At 39.7% G+C, this 13,404-nt stretch overlaps 1 protein-coding gene across 1 annotated transcript in view; it reads right to left on the bottom strand.

Annotated features, from left to right (window-relative positions):
• The window catches only part of RSPO3 (R-spondin 3), an 84,349-nt gene that overhangs the window by 42,025 nt on the left and 28,920 nt on the right, over positions 1–13,404 (bottom strand). The window contains exons 2-4 of the mRNA XM_084775824.1: positions 12,715–12,906; positions 10,965–11,111; positions 6,189–6,386 (exon numbers count right to left, since the gene is read on the bottom strand). Of these exons, the coding sequence (XP_084631950.1) occupies positions 6,189–6,386; positions 10,965–11,111; positions 12,715–12,906 (537 nt within the window). The remainder of the gene's footprint in view (positions 1–6,188; positions 6,387–10,964; positions 11,112–12,714; positions 12,907–13,404) is intronic.

Here is a 13,404-nt window from a genome sequence, read left to right as displayed (position 1 = left end):
CTCATCACTAGTATAGAGGCCAGGGCAAGATCCTTGCTTGATTAGGGGCTGAAGAACATTTGTAATATAGTTAGTATTCTCCTAAGTGTGTATTGTTTTAAACATGTTAAAGAGGAGACTAAAGAGATGTACCTGTTGATGAAGTCCCAGCCACATAAGCATCAGACCTGTATTCAGATCCCCAGCACCCATGTAACGGCAAGGCACAACAGCACGCGTTTTGGCACCAGGCTTGGATTGAGTGTGAGAGACAAGCAGAATCCAGTAGCTCATTGCCAAGACATTCTAGCCGGTCTCTGAGTTCCAGGTTGAATGAGAAGCTTTGTATCAAAAAGTAGGGTGCACATCCATCAAGGGGAACACCCAGCATAACCTCTGGCCTACGCACCTACACATACACACACACACACACACACACACATACACACACACACACACACACACACGTACAAGTGCACAGAAAAATATATACATAACACACACACACAAGAGATATAGAGATAAATAAGTTAAAAGAAAAGGAGCATTAGATATTTAAATATATCATCCGTTTAAAAGCAATCTCAAAGAACATAGACATTTGTAAGGATCACGTGGGCAGGTTCTGTTAGAATAGCAATGGCATGATTTCTGCCAATACAGAAATTAACACAATTTTTTCCTGTAACTTTATGAAGGACAGACCTATATGAATAATACTAACACAAGTATGGCTACAATAAATGCTATCCACCATAAATGTTGACCACCATCAATAATGTCCCATTTTAGCTTATAAAATGTAAATGATACAACTTGGTTTTAATTATGAAGAGGTTTTGGCAACTACAAGTTGAGATTAAAAAAAGTAATATAAGCCAAAGAACACAGGCTGTGAAATAGAAGCCTTCCTATTTTTGCAGAACTTTTAATGATAAGAAGTTGGTGAGTGCTGGGAATGGTAGCCCACATCTTTTTTTCTGATCCCAGTACTTGGGAGGCAGAGCAGATATCTGTGAGTTTGAGGCCGTCCTGGCTTACATGGTGAATTTCAGGATAGTAAAGACGATGGAGAGAGACCCTGCCTCAAAAACACAGAACAAGGACAAAAACAAACAAACACAAAAACAAACAAACAAGAGGAGAGGAAGAAACAGAAAAAGAAGAAAAGGAACTATAATAAAATAATAATAATAATAATAATAATAATAATAATAATAATAATAATAATAATAAATGTACTAGTCGTTTGTGAGCATACAGTGGAATTGTAAACTGTGTAAAGGAGAAAACTCTAGTAACTGTCACGCACTTCTATATCCATTCAAAGGTTGGTTGTTTCCTTCTCCTTCCTCAAGGTATCATTCGTACAAATAAAAGCTCTTGGATTAGGTTTAGACCCAGAAATATGGGCCTCAGAGAATCCTTAGAAAGATTTGTCCACTAAAGGTCAAATTAAGAGATGTTTCTAGCTTTCTATAGCAAAGTAGAGTAAGTATTGCTTCAAATATTCTCCGCTATATTTGTATAAAATATAAAAGAACTTTAAAATTCCTAACGCATAAAGATTAACATTCAAAAAGGTGCAAGTATTTGTAACATTTATTTGAATATTATATATTGAAGATCTATTAGCATAATGAATTCCATGAAGATGTATAAAAAAAATCTCAACAAAAAGACTTGGATTTAATTCTAATATCGAATGTTGGAAAATAAGAGATAGCAGTAGTTTTTGTAACTAAGTTTGGTAAAAGGAAAGCTAAAAATCACTGAACACTGCCAGGCTTCTTAATTAGTGACATTCGGTGAAATATTTGTGTTAGCCTTTTAAAGGGAAATAAATATATTTATGTTAAAGAATTACTTCTCTGTGAACGATGTCTATATAACACTGGAATATATATTTTTTAAAGTTCTCTCTCTCTCTCTCTCTCTCTCTCTCTCTCTCTCTCTCTCTCTCTCTGTGTGTGTGTGTGTGTGTGTGTGTGTGTGTGTGTGTGTGTGTGTGTGTGTTTCCATGAGCTGAAGAGAGGCCGTTAGGTCCTCTGGAACTGGAGTTACAAGAAGCTCCAGTGTGGAGGCTGGGAAGCCACCTCTGATATTTTATCAGAGCAATGAGTGTTCTTAATCACTGATCTATCTCTTCAGATCCCCGCATACTTTTATTAGAATTCATATATATATATACATATATATACACACACATATATATACATGTATATACACATATACGTGTGTGTGTGTGTGTGTGTGTGTGTGTGTGTGTGTGTGTGTGTGCCTTTATATCAAGCATTGAGTGTCCCCCTTTGGGCCATTGTTTTGGTCTTTCCACCATGTACAGATATCCAGTGGTGGCAAAAGGCCCTCCCCAGAACATGAACAAACAGTCCTTTAAACAGTCCTTTTGAGTAGGTCTGGCTATGTACAAGAAAGGCGACAAAAAGATCCTCAAGTTACATCGTGAGGGTTAACCCCTATATTATTAGCAGTTAAGAATGTCCCATCTGTAAACCTAGACTCCCTGTTCAGATCTAGCTAATGGACAGCTCATTCTACACAGTTGTGGGAAGAGCCGGGACTGCCATGGACATGAACTCTGGTGCCCCTGATCACTTCCCCACAGTGGGGAGGCCTGGCAGCACACAGAGGAAGAGGATGCATGTTATCCGGATGAGACCTGGTAGGCTGTGCTCATATGGTGGGGGGAGGAAGTCCCCTTCTGTCAGAGGTCTAGGGGAGAGGAAAGGGGAGGAAGAGGGACAGAGGGAGGGACAGGAAGATAGAAGCGAAGAGATAATAATCGGGATATGATCTGAATAAATTATTTAAAAAAGAATGTCTTATCCGAAACCAAGTAACTCGTAGTCTCTCCTGGCTCTTGTGAAGTGCTTTAGTCTACTCACAGCAACAGCCAGAGCTCACCTGGAAGTGCTCAAGAGCAGAGCACTCTGCTCTCACGAGGGCCTTGGGCTAGCTGGCCTTTCAAGAGATGACAAAGGGGAGAAGGTACAATCTGCATTTCTACTAACAAGAAAATGCATTATTTGTCCCTGATAGTGAGAAATGTATCTATTTGGTTTTTGAAGAATTCCTCTGGAAATCTCAGTTGTATTGAAATACTATTTAATATAAATCCTTCCTGTAAGTAACTCATTTCTAAGTCAACAGAGTAGTCACACACGTTTAATAAGCTGACTAAGCTGAGCGGTGGTTCACACTACACCTTCAATCCCAGCACTAAGATACAGAGACTGGAGGATCTCTGGGAGTTTGAGTTTAGCATGGTTTGCATAGCAAGTTCCAGGCCAGACAGACCTATATAGTGAGAGCCCACATTAAAAAAAAAAAAAAAAAAAGAAAGCAAAAAAAAAAAAAAAAGCAAGCAAGAAAATCCCCAAATCAATAAAACAAAGAAGACAAAAAAGTTGACTCCAGAGAACTTCATAAAGAGTGATTTTTTTCATTTACCTACCAGGAAAGTGGTTCAGAGGGGAGGACATCCTATTGAGACTTTAGGTGTGAGAAACCTGAGAGAATGAGGAAATAGAAGGATCCAGAGGGTCCTGGAAAACTACAGGTGGTTCTGGGCCCTGAGGTCCTCGTCAAACTATGGCACCAGCCAAGGAAAATATAGGCAATAAACTTCGAACCCCTACCCAGTCTAGCCGATGGACAGGACATTCTCCACTGTTAAGTGGAGAAGGAGATCTGACTTTCACACAAACTCTGGTGCCCCATATTGGACCATGTCCCTTGGATGGGGAGGCCTGGTGGCACTCAGAGGAAGGATAATAGGTTACCAAGAAGAGACTTGATACCCTATGAGCATATACAGGGGGAGGAGGTCCCCCTCAGTCACAGACATAGGGGAAGGGAGTAGGGGGGAAGTGGGAGGGAGAGAGGAATGGGAGGATACAAGGGATGGGATAGCAATTAAGATGTAATATGAATAAATTAATAAAAATTTTAAAAAAGAGTGATTTTTTTCCTCTTATTGTAAATGTATTTATAATGTTGGTAGTAGAGTAGCTCCCATTTAGAAGTTAACTTGTAACACATCTTCTTTTATGTAGTTTTATATAGTGGTTTACATCTTACTATAAACCTGAGAAGACACAAGGCCATCTACAGTTTACTCAGATAAAATGGCATTATGATAATTCTATGCTAGTTTCTTCCCTAGGGGGCTTCGAGCTATTCTGCTCTCTCTGTTGAACCAATTCCTTCTCATTTCTCAGATGGAGTCCGTGCTCATTCATCTTCAGAGAACATGGACTCTTGCCTGAGTTTGTCCATGTCTTCTCTCTATCCCAAGATCACATGACGCCTCTGATTAATGCACATCCTTTTCACAAGTTAAACAGGTATTTTTTTCATTACTTGTTAACTTTCCTAAACACTATTTATACTTGGAATCTACAAATGAACAAGAAACACATTGATCCTTCTCCCAACACACACACAGACACACACATGTATGTACGTACACACACACACTCAGACACACTTATGACATCAATGTTTATGACAGGCACAAGAAGAAGTATATTAGAAGATCATGTCCTCAAACAAGAGAGAAGATATTTAATATGATTTACTTTCTCTGCGGGGTGAGATTTACTTCATTTATATTTTTTAAAATGTACAAAATACTGATTAATGCTGTAGATTATATAGAAAGAAGGCCACATGTAGTTCATTAACATTAAAGATCATTTAGTAAACAAAAATAACTTGGTGGCAATGGTTGCATACCAACAGAGTGCTCAAACCAATTGACTTCCAAAGCCAACTTTTAAACTCTGAGATTTTTAAATTAATTGGTAACAAATGTAAAAAGGGCCCTTTTTCACTAGCCAACTTCCATCCCTGAAACTAAGTTTTAATCAAAACCTCTGACAGATTTACAAAAGTTAGACATTTTCTTTAACATAACCCATATCTGCAAATTTTGTTTGTTTGTTTTTTTGTTTTTCAAGACAGGGTTTCTCTGTGGTGCCTTGGCCATCCTGGACTCACTTTGTAGACCAGGCTGGCCTTGAACTCACAGTGATCCGCCTGCCTCTGCCTCCCGAGTGCTGGGATTAAAGGCGTGTGCCACCATGCCCGGCTGCAAAATTTTTAATATGCTAAGTTCTGAGTTAAAGTGGTAGGTGTGGACTCCATACACTTTCATGGCAGGCAGTTAATTCTCCTGATACAATAAAAGTATTATGCAAAGCTCAAGTGACCCAAATTCTTTATTTCTATAAAGATTGTTCATGTTTGTAGTATGGTCCTCTGTGTTCCCAAGAAACCCTTTCACTATGTGATACTGTTTATGATCATCTGTTTAAGCATCTCGGCTTCCCACCAGACTCTGGGATAAACTGCACAGGACTCTTAGGGAGGATTCTACCTAGCTGTGAGTCCTTAGGCATTAGCATCGTACGTGGCCACACGAGTAAGAGTTAAGGGAAGGACTGAAATAAGCTAAAGGAAGTTCATCTGCAGAGGCTCCAACTCCTGTCAAATAACAGTTAGCTTACTGAGAGGGTCATTTGTAGGCCCACTAAAAGACTACCTATAACTATTTGAAGATGTACAACATATTCGTAGGCAGTGGTACCAAGGGCATGATTGAGGAACATGGGAAAAATGATAATTTCAATATCAGCAACTAAAGTTTTTCTAAATGAAGTTTCTTTCCACCTGTGCACTATATTCAACGATAAATTTCTCCTACATGCTTACAGCTTCTTATATGAAATATATAAAGGCAGCTTGGAGATGGAATGTTCCCAATAATCTTGATCCTTTACCTCACATGTGAAACTTGGAAACACTGGCACCATTTTAATTTGTAAGAGAATTTGTTGTGGTGGTTGGGGTGTCCCTTTGCTATAGTATCACTCCAGGTGATGTTCACTGCGTGTTTAGGAAACTTTCCAAAAGTCCCTAGACAATAGCAAGGCAGGTCATAGGAGAACTCAAGGCCAAATGCTTCTAACAACCTCCTGAACTCAGGTTCCTTTACCACAGTCTAAAGTTCTGAGATCAGGCTCCATTCTAAAAATCCCATCAGATCTCTAATCTGTAACTTAGGGCTACGGTGCTCGTTTCCAAGGCTGAGGAATACGGCCAAATGGTCCATAAGCTATAAAAATTGAAATACGGATCACATTGCGAGGACTCCAGAAAGGACATTTTGGTTAGCGTGTCTGTACCTCGCTCTCCCTTGGGACACTTCTTTCTTTGTACTGTACATGTTCTTGTCTCGCTGGTCGGGGGACACAGGTTACCCTTGGCTGACGGATGCTGCAGTATATCGCGGACCCGTGTTTCAGTCCCTCGTTTGAAACCGCACGTTTTCCCTTTCTTCATGCACGGGCTCCAAGGACTCCACTCACTGGCTTCGCAGTGCACTGAAATGGAACAGAAAGTCTCAGTTGGCTCCCAGGTCCAGGCGGCATGGTCAATGAAACAAACAAGCAACGAAAAAAAAAAGCCACAGTGTATCTCCTCAACACAGCCAAATTTCTGTACATCACAGTTGGGAAACATAGCATAACATAGCATAAGTCAGGGGCAGAAGTAGGATTATTTTTTTTTTTTAGTATACATGCTGTTGGGTCAGTTTCTTGCATTGAATTGGATTTCGGCAGTGGACCTGTTTCCTAGCATTGCTGTAATTTCTGGGTAATTCTTAATAGAGTTTGAGGCATATTGTGATTATTCACTAGGGAACTAAACTTTAGCAGATTTCAGAATTATCTGGAGGGCCTGATAAAACAGAGGATGCTGGACCTCACCCTAGAACTTCTGGTGACATTTTTAGTGTGGAGCAGATGTGTGATTTTTTTTTTTTTGGTTTGTTTTGTTTTTGTTATTGTTTTTCTGTTTTTCAAGACAGGGTTTCTCTATGTAGGCCTGGCTATCCTGGAACTCACTCTATAGACCAGGCTAGCCTCGAACTGACAGAGATCTGCCTGCCTCTGCCTCCCTGAGTGCTGGGATTAAAGGCGCGTGCCACAGATGCGCCTTTTTCGCAATGTAAGCGATGCTGTGTGCAGACATGGGAACACCTTTTGGTTTGAGAACATGTGTGCTAGAAAACGGTAAGCAGAAAAGGAATCCAAATCCTTGTCCTTTACTCAGTGCCCTGCTTATTTCCCATGCTGCGCAAATAGTATTACTACTCAGTCAAGGGGCATCTACAGCATCAGCGGACTTCTGGTCAGTGACAGCTAATAAACTCCTGTCTGGACTGGATGTCCTCGCGTGGTTCTTAAAGGGCAGGGTGTGCCCTTCCGAAGCTCTTTGTGAAGTTTTGGTTCATTTGTGTCAGTCCGTCTGCTTTTCATTAATAATATTCCTGGGTTTTTGTAGTAGACATTTGCACTTTTGATGAAAAGAAACACCCAAAAGTGCTATTTTTTTCTTTCTTCTTTCCCTTTTTCCTCCTTCCTTCCTTGTTTCCTTCTCTCCCTCTCTCCTTCCTTTCTTCAACAGAGTCTCTATATGCAGCCTAATCTACACTCAAGAGTCTGATCCTCACGCCCCGGCCTCCTGATTACCAGTACTATAGATGTGTTCGGTGTGTGCTACCCTGGCTTTGCCTTTAAAAACGCTGTTCCTGTTTTTATGACCACAAAGTCTCCTAACTTACAACAACAGAATGGCTTCCAATTATAACCCTTCCAGATAGTACAGGCTGGTCTCCATAAGAACAGGCTCTTCCAGTAACCTCACCCATTGTCTTCTGACTTAATCGTTTGTTATTGTACAAGAATGCTATCTCTGAAGAGAATCAGAGATAAGAACAATAACCCAACTGTTCTGGAGATTTAAGATTAAACTGCTAGATAAGTAAATACCTTTTTTGTATGTGTTTATTGCTAGAATTAAGAGGACAAATTAGAAAAAAAAATACTATTTAATTTGGAAGCCAGGATATTGTTGGGCTTTGAAGACAAAGGTGATAAAATCAAATACGTACTTTGACTTAACATAGGTAATTACTGATGTAAATTCAGATGACTGGTGATAAAGGTGAAATTCTGATGTAAATCGTAGATAATTCCATTTGAGGAGGTAGTATAACTAGTGAGATTAGATGGTAAAAATCTTTAAATCAGATAGTTAAAAATGGTGTGAAAGGAAGAGATTTTTTTTCTACAGGAATACTTTAGAAAATGTGATAATATAGCAAATAATATATTTTCATAAAAATGGAAACATTAGGAAGATGATAGACATAAGTAAAAGGATGGTTTAAGTTCCTGTTAGATTAAATGAACAGTGTATAATTGGGATATAACTTTGTTAAAAGACACTTAAGAATGATCTGAACATAGGAAGTTATGCTCCTTCCTTACAGCCAATGAAGTAAGCATTTCAGAAACATGAGTGAGGCCCTAGGCCCTAGAAAGGGCTGTACTGCGTTTGTTCTCACTCTGAGATGTAGAGAAGAAAAAGCCATGGCAAAATTGGGAGGAAGGTGGACCTGTGCTGGCTTGGATTCAGTCACTAACTGCAGGTCCCACAGGAAATACAGGGAGGGCATGAACTCTGCCTCTCAGTGTTTAGAGTGGTGCATCTCTCTCTCTCTCTCTCTCTCTCTCTCTCTCTCTCTCTCTCTCTCTCTCCCTCCCTCCCTCCCTCCCTCCCTCCCTCTCTCTCTCTCTCTCTCTCTCTCTCTCTCACACACACACACCATGACCATCTGCTTCTCCAAGAGGAACAATGAAGACAACAGAATGACACTGTAGGGAGGAAGCCTGTCTGGAAGTGGATGCTGAATTTGATTTGTAAACCACAGGGACTGGATACATTGTGACACTCATCTTTCATGCCACATCTCTATGGAGGTGATGTTTTTGTTTGTTTGCTTGTTTGTTTGTAAGCTATAGCTACAGGTAGAGGAAAGATATTCTGCCTAGTAAACAGTGGAGAGCTCCAGCTAAGGTTTTGATCTAAGCACTGAAAGCTAAGATGTGTTACGCTGTGCACATTTCAGTTCTCTGTGTCCAGCACTCCATACTTGTTACAGGGATGACTTAGATAATCTTTAGTGAACTGAAGCATGCTATTATTGTCCCTGCTAATCTGGAGCAAGCCTGCATGTGGTGTGCCTGAGGATCCAGTACCAAGAGAGGAGACTTCCCGTCGGGAACAGGCTGCAACAGCCCTGAAGTTGCTAATCTGCAATACAACCATGTCCTAGGTCACTTATTCAACAAATGGCCATTTGGCAGCTAGTGCTATTTTAAAATATATGATCATCATTTAAAAGTTATGGTAAGAAATAGACTTGGGAACTTTGGAGATAGAAACCATTTTTCTCTGAAAGCTAATCCCATAGCGCCAATTGTTAAATCCTGTCAGTAAGAGGAAAGCATTAATGCACGCTTAGCTTTTAAATACTGAATGCTTCCTAGTTAACAGAACTTAAATATCCATCCTTGTTTTTGGTAAAGAAATCTCACAAGCTTCCGCAGTCTACACTTGACTATTTCACTGAGTGTTTCCAGTTTTTTTGTTTGTTTGTTTGTTTCATTTTTTTTTTCACTGCTTGGAAGTTATTACATTCAATCATCAGCCCTCGGGATGAGCAGGCTTGAAGAGCTTCCATGGATCTTTTACACTTCCCTAAGTTGTTTTTCTATGTGTTATTGACTAGATAAAAGAATGGGAGGATACAAGGGATGGGATAACCATTGAGATGTAACAAGAGTAAATTAATAATAATAATAAAAAAGAGTGCAGCAAAAAAGAGTCACAGATTGATTTGACATTGGTGTTTTCCAGTGCATCTGGGGTTCTTTTTATCTACTGGTGTTCTTCTGCCAGAAAAGAAGGTATGGAAATCAAAGTTGTGGCTGTCCTGAAGTGCCCGAGCCACCAACTTATATTTGTTTCTCCATCACCTTAGGTTCTAACAGCAGCCTGCTGTGAGGAGCCTGGGGCATCTCTGGAGACTATCTTATTCTGAATCACGAGGCCCTGTGTACAAATGCCAGCATCGGGACAGCATCAAAGGTTCCTGCAGCCACTGCCCAGGGGATTTTGAGTTTTCCTTTGCTGTTTTCCCATTCAGTTTAGCATCTGTTCCACAAGTGTGCACCAAACTCATAGCTCTAGTAGCTGGGTAACACTTAAAAGAGAGAAAACACAGCCTGACAGTGATCTGTTATTTAGACAGGCAACTTATGTGAGGGACCTCCCCTCCAGGAAACCAGGCCTGCAATTAATCAAACCTGGGACTGTCTCATTCTGTCAGTTTCAGTGAGTCCCAAATTTTGTCTTTTTTTTTTTATATGTTTAATACATGTACAAGAAGGCCACTGCATCATTAACAGGATATACTGAGAGAAAAGTATCACTATATGGAAAACAACTTTGATTATGGGCTGTTATTGAATTTAGGGATTTTGCAAAACTTTTGGTCTAATGTGGAAATTAGTTTAAGTTCTTCCTGTGACACACTTCCTTCCTTCTCTCCCTTCCTCTCTCTCTCTCTCTTTTTCTTTCTTTCTCTCTGAAATGAAAGAAGAGGTTGCTGATGATCAGAATAGTTTGAAACAATTACAAGCAGTCCTGAAGAAATAGCAGAGCACTCTTTTTCTTTCTTTTTTTTCTTTTTTAAATTTTTTATTATGTATATAGCAGGCCAGAAGAGGGCATCAGATCACATTACAGATGGCTGTGAGCCACCATGTGGTTGCTGGGAATTGAACTCAGGACCTCTGGAAGAGCAGCCAGTGCTCTTAACCTCTGAGCCATCTCTCCAGCCCTAGCAGAGCACTCTTAAGTTACCCATAACGCAAGCTAGCGACAGCTATGTGAACACAGGTTTCTTTGTAAATAGAGATGGACAGAGCCTATTGGAACTAGCCTCTTGGGTCCTTGTGTAATTGGGCATTGAGAGGGACCTTCATAGAGACTTCCATTGTCATCTGAAGAACTTCTCATGCTTTCTAAATTTTAGAGGCTTTCCTCACCAATACTGACGCATTCCATAGTATGGTTGTTGGCTTCTAAGCCTTCTGGGCAGCTGTCAAGGCACTTTCCAAGGTGTAAGTAAAATCCACTTTTACACTTTGTGCAGAAATTTTTGTTGAAACAGGTATCACAGTCAGCTTTGCATTCTGAAACAAACAAATAGAAAAATAATTGAGACTGTTAACGTTCTCCAAATCATTGCTGGATCCTCTTCCCACACACATATAATGTTTGCATCAAAGTTGGGGTTTCATGCTATTTGGCTTGACTGAGTTGAGGACTCTCTCAAAGTCATCCAGTTGATATATATCAGTTTCCGCTTTCCAAATGGTGGCATAATTGCCTATGAAAATGCTTTGCTAATGTATACTGGACACTCTGATTTCCAGCATCTAAAATACAGACTTCTCTAAATCTGAAACATTTGATCACTGACATCACGGGTCAAAATGTTATAGACTTTGGATGTTCAGATTATGGATATTATATCAGTAAAGTCTATACAGCTATTCTCAAATCCAAAACCCTTCCATATCATCTCTGCTTGCAGGCATCTCATATAAGAGGTACTTAACATGTCCATATGGCCAAGTAGCTCTTTGATAGTAACTCTACTTCATTCATATTTAAATAAAATACACTGAGATTCTGCATTTATACTGTTCTCAAGCAGCGCTTGTTCATGCAACAAATATTTAAGTGTTCACTGTATGTCAAAACCTGTAGCTACTGGCTGATAGCACTTCATGGAGGGGATGCCCAATATTCTCAAAGAAGACACAGTAAAGAACGTCATCAATTAACTCTTATGTAATGATTACCATAAGCCATGGTTATTTTTGCATATGTTGCAATGTTGTTACTTAAAGTTCAGCATAAATCAGGACTCTCATTTACAGCCACAATAGCTGAGGCTCAAGTCTAGTCAAGAACTATAGAAGCAGGGAGAAAACAGTAATCACAATAGCAGCCGGTGAATGTAGGAAAAACACATGTGACTGACAAATGGAAGAGGCCAGTTCTCTTGGATGAGAGGGCCATGGGACACCTCACTGAGAAAGTGATGCCTTTAGCATCTCAAATGGGAGAACAAGCAACTTCCAAAGTGCCAGAGGAGCCAGCGAAGAACAAAACTACACAGGCTTACAGGGCTCTTAGAAGGGTGACAGTAAGTCTCATGCATCATGGAAGGAAGTCACAAGTGGCAGGTCGGAAGGACGGGTACGGTGACATGCAATGTGTGGGTAGAGGGGTGACATTTCATGACTGGAACCTTTCAAAGTTCACTTGGTTTTCTTTGTTGAGCTGGAAGTTTGAGGTCAGGATGACAGTCCTCATGAACGTAATTTTTAACTGACAAATAAATATTTTTTTTGTTGCTATACTGGAAATTTACGGAGGCCAGAATAGCTGAAATAATTCTTCTAGTTCATGAATATTTGCAATCTTATAAAGCAATGTGACCTCAGTTGGTTCCGTTACCTCTAGTGATTTTCTGTATGTCCAGTGAGTGATGATCATATTCCTGGCTTTGGGCTTTCCAACCAAACACAAACAAACAAGTGAACAAACAGAAACAAAGCTTGAATAAATGTTTTTGTAATTTAGTAGTAAAAATTTATGTGTGTGTTGCCCTAAATATTATGGAAATATTACTTATTTTTTTAGTATTTTAGGTTTATGAGGAGCTCTTTCAATCAGGAAAATCCCCGGGATGAGATAAAAATATAAAGTGGTGTGGGCACTTACTTGTACACTTATTTATATCTGGATATCGAGTTCCATAATATCCACTTGGACATGAAGAGAGACACACTCCTATCTGCTTCATGCCAATTCTTTCCAGAACAAAAAATAGTCTGGGCTTACATGACAAACATCCATTGTAATCCGAACACGTCGCACAGCCTCCTTGGCAGCCTTGGCTGGCGTTAGGATGCACTGGGGAGGGAGACAAAGAAGACAAACAGAAAGAAGGGTTAGACCATAGACATGGAATTCAGTGACATTTCCATCTGTGTATATGTTATTTTAATTAGCTTTTAATTTGGTGATACTGGGTGAATGAGATAAGATTTTCCCTACCTTTTTTTTTTTACTTGGAATATTCCTTAACCACATATAATATTTTCAATTTGAAATCTCAAACACTTGGGCATTTGAAAATGCATAATATATTTGATTAAAATGATTCATTTTAAAAATCCCAGTAAAATATAATTCCTGAATCAGCATCCAGGAAAATGGGGGATTGACAGTTTTGTGTGTTGGGGGGTTATTTTTAATGCAATGAAACTGGTAAAATTTACTTGACTTTGTGCCATAAATGATTAGCACACGTCTCTGATTTCCTCGGCAAGTGCTTGGTAAAGGACACTAGTTCTGGGACATCTATTTTCAGCTTTGCTCTAAGAGTTTACTCTTTGACCCAACTCAAAC

This window comes from Acomys minous, assembly GCF_964271855.1.
Source record: "Acomys minous genome assembly, chromosome: 3".
Lineage (NCBI taxonomy): Eukaryota > Metazoa > Chordata > Mammalia > Rodentia > Muridae > Acomys > Acomys minous.
Note: the sequence above shows the minus strand (reverse complement) of the source record. Positions and strands in the feature narration are given on the sequence as shown.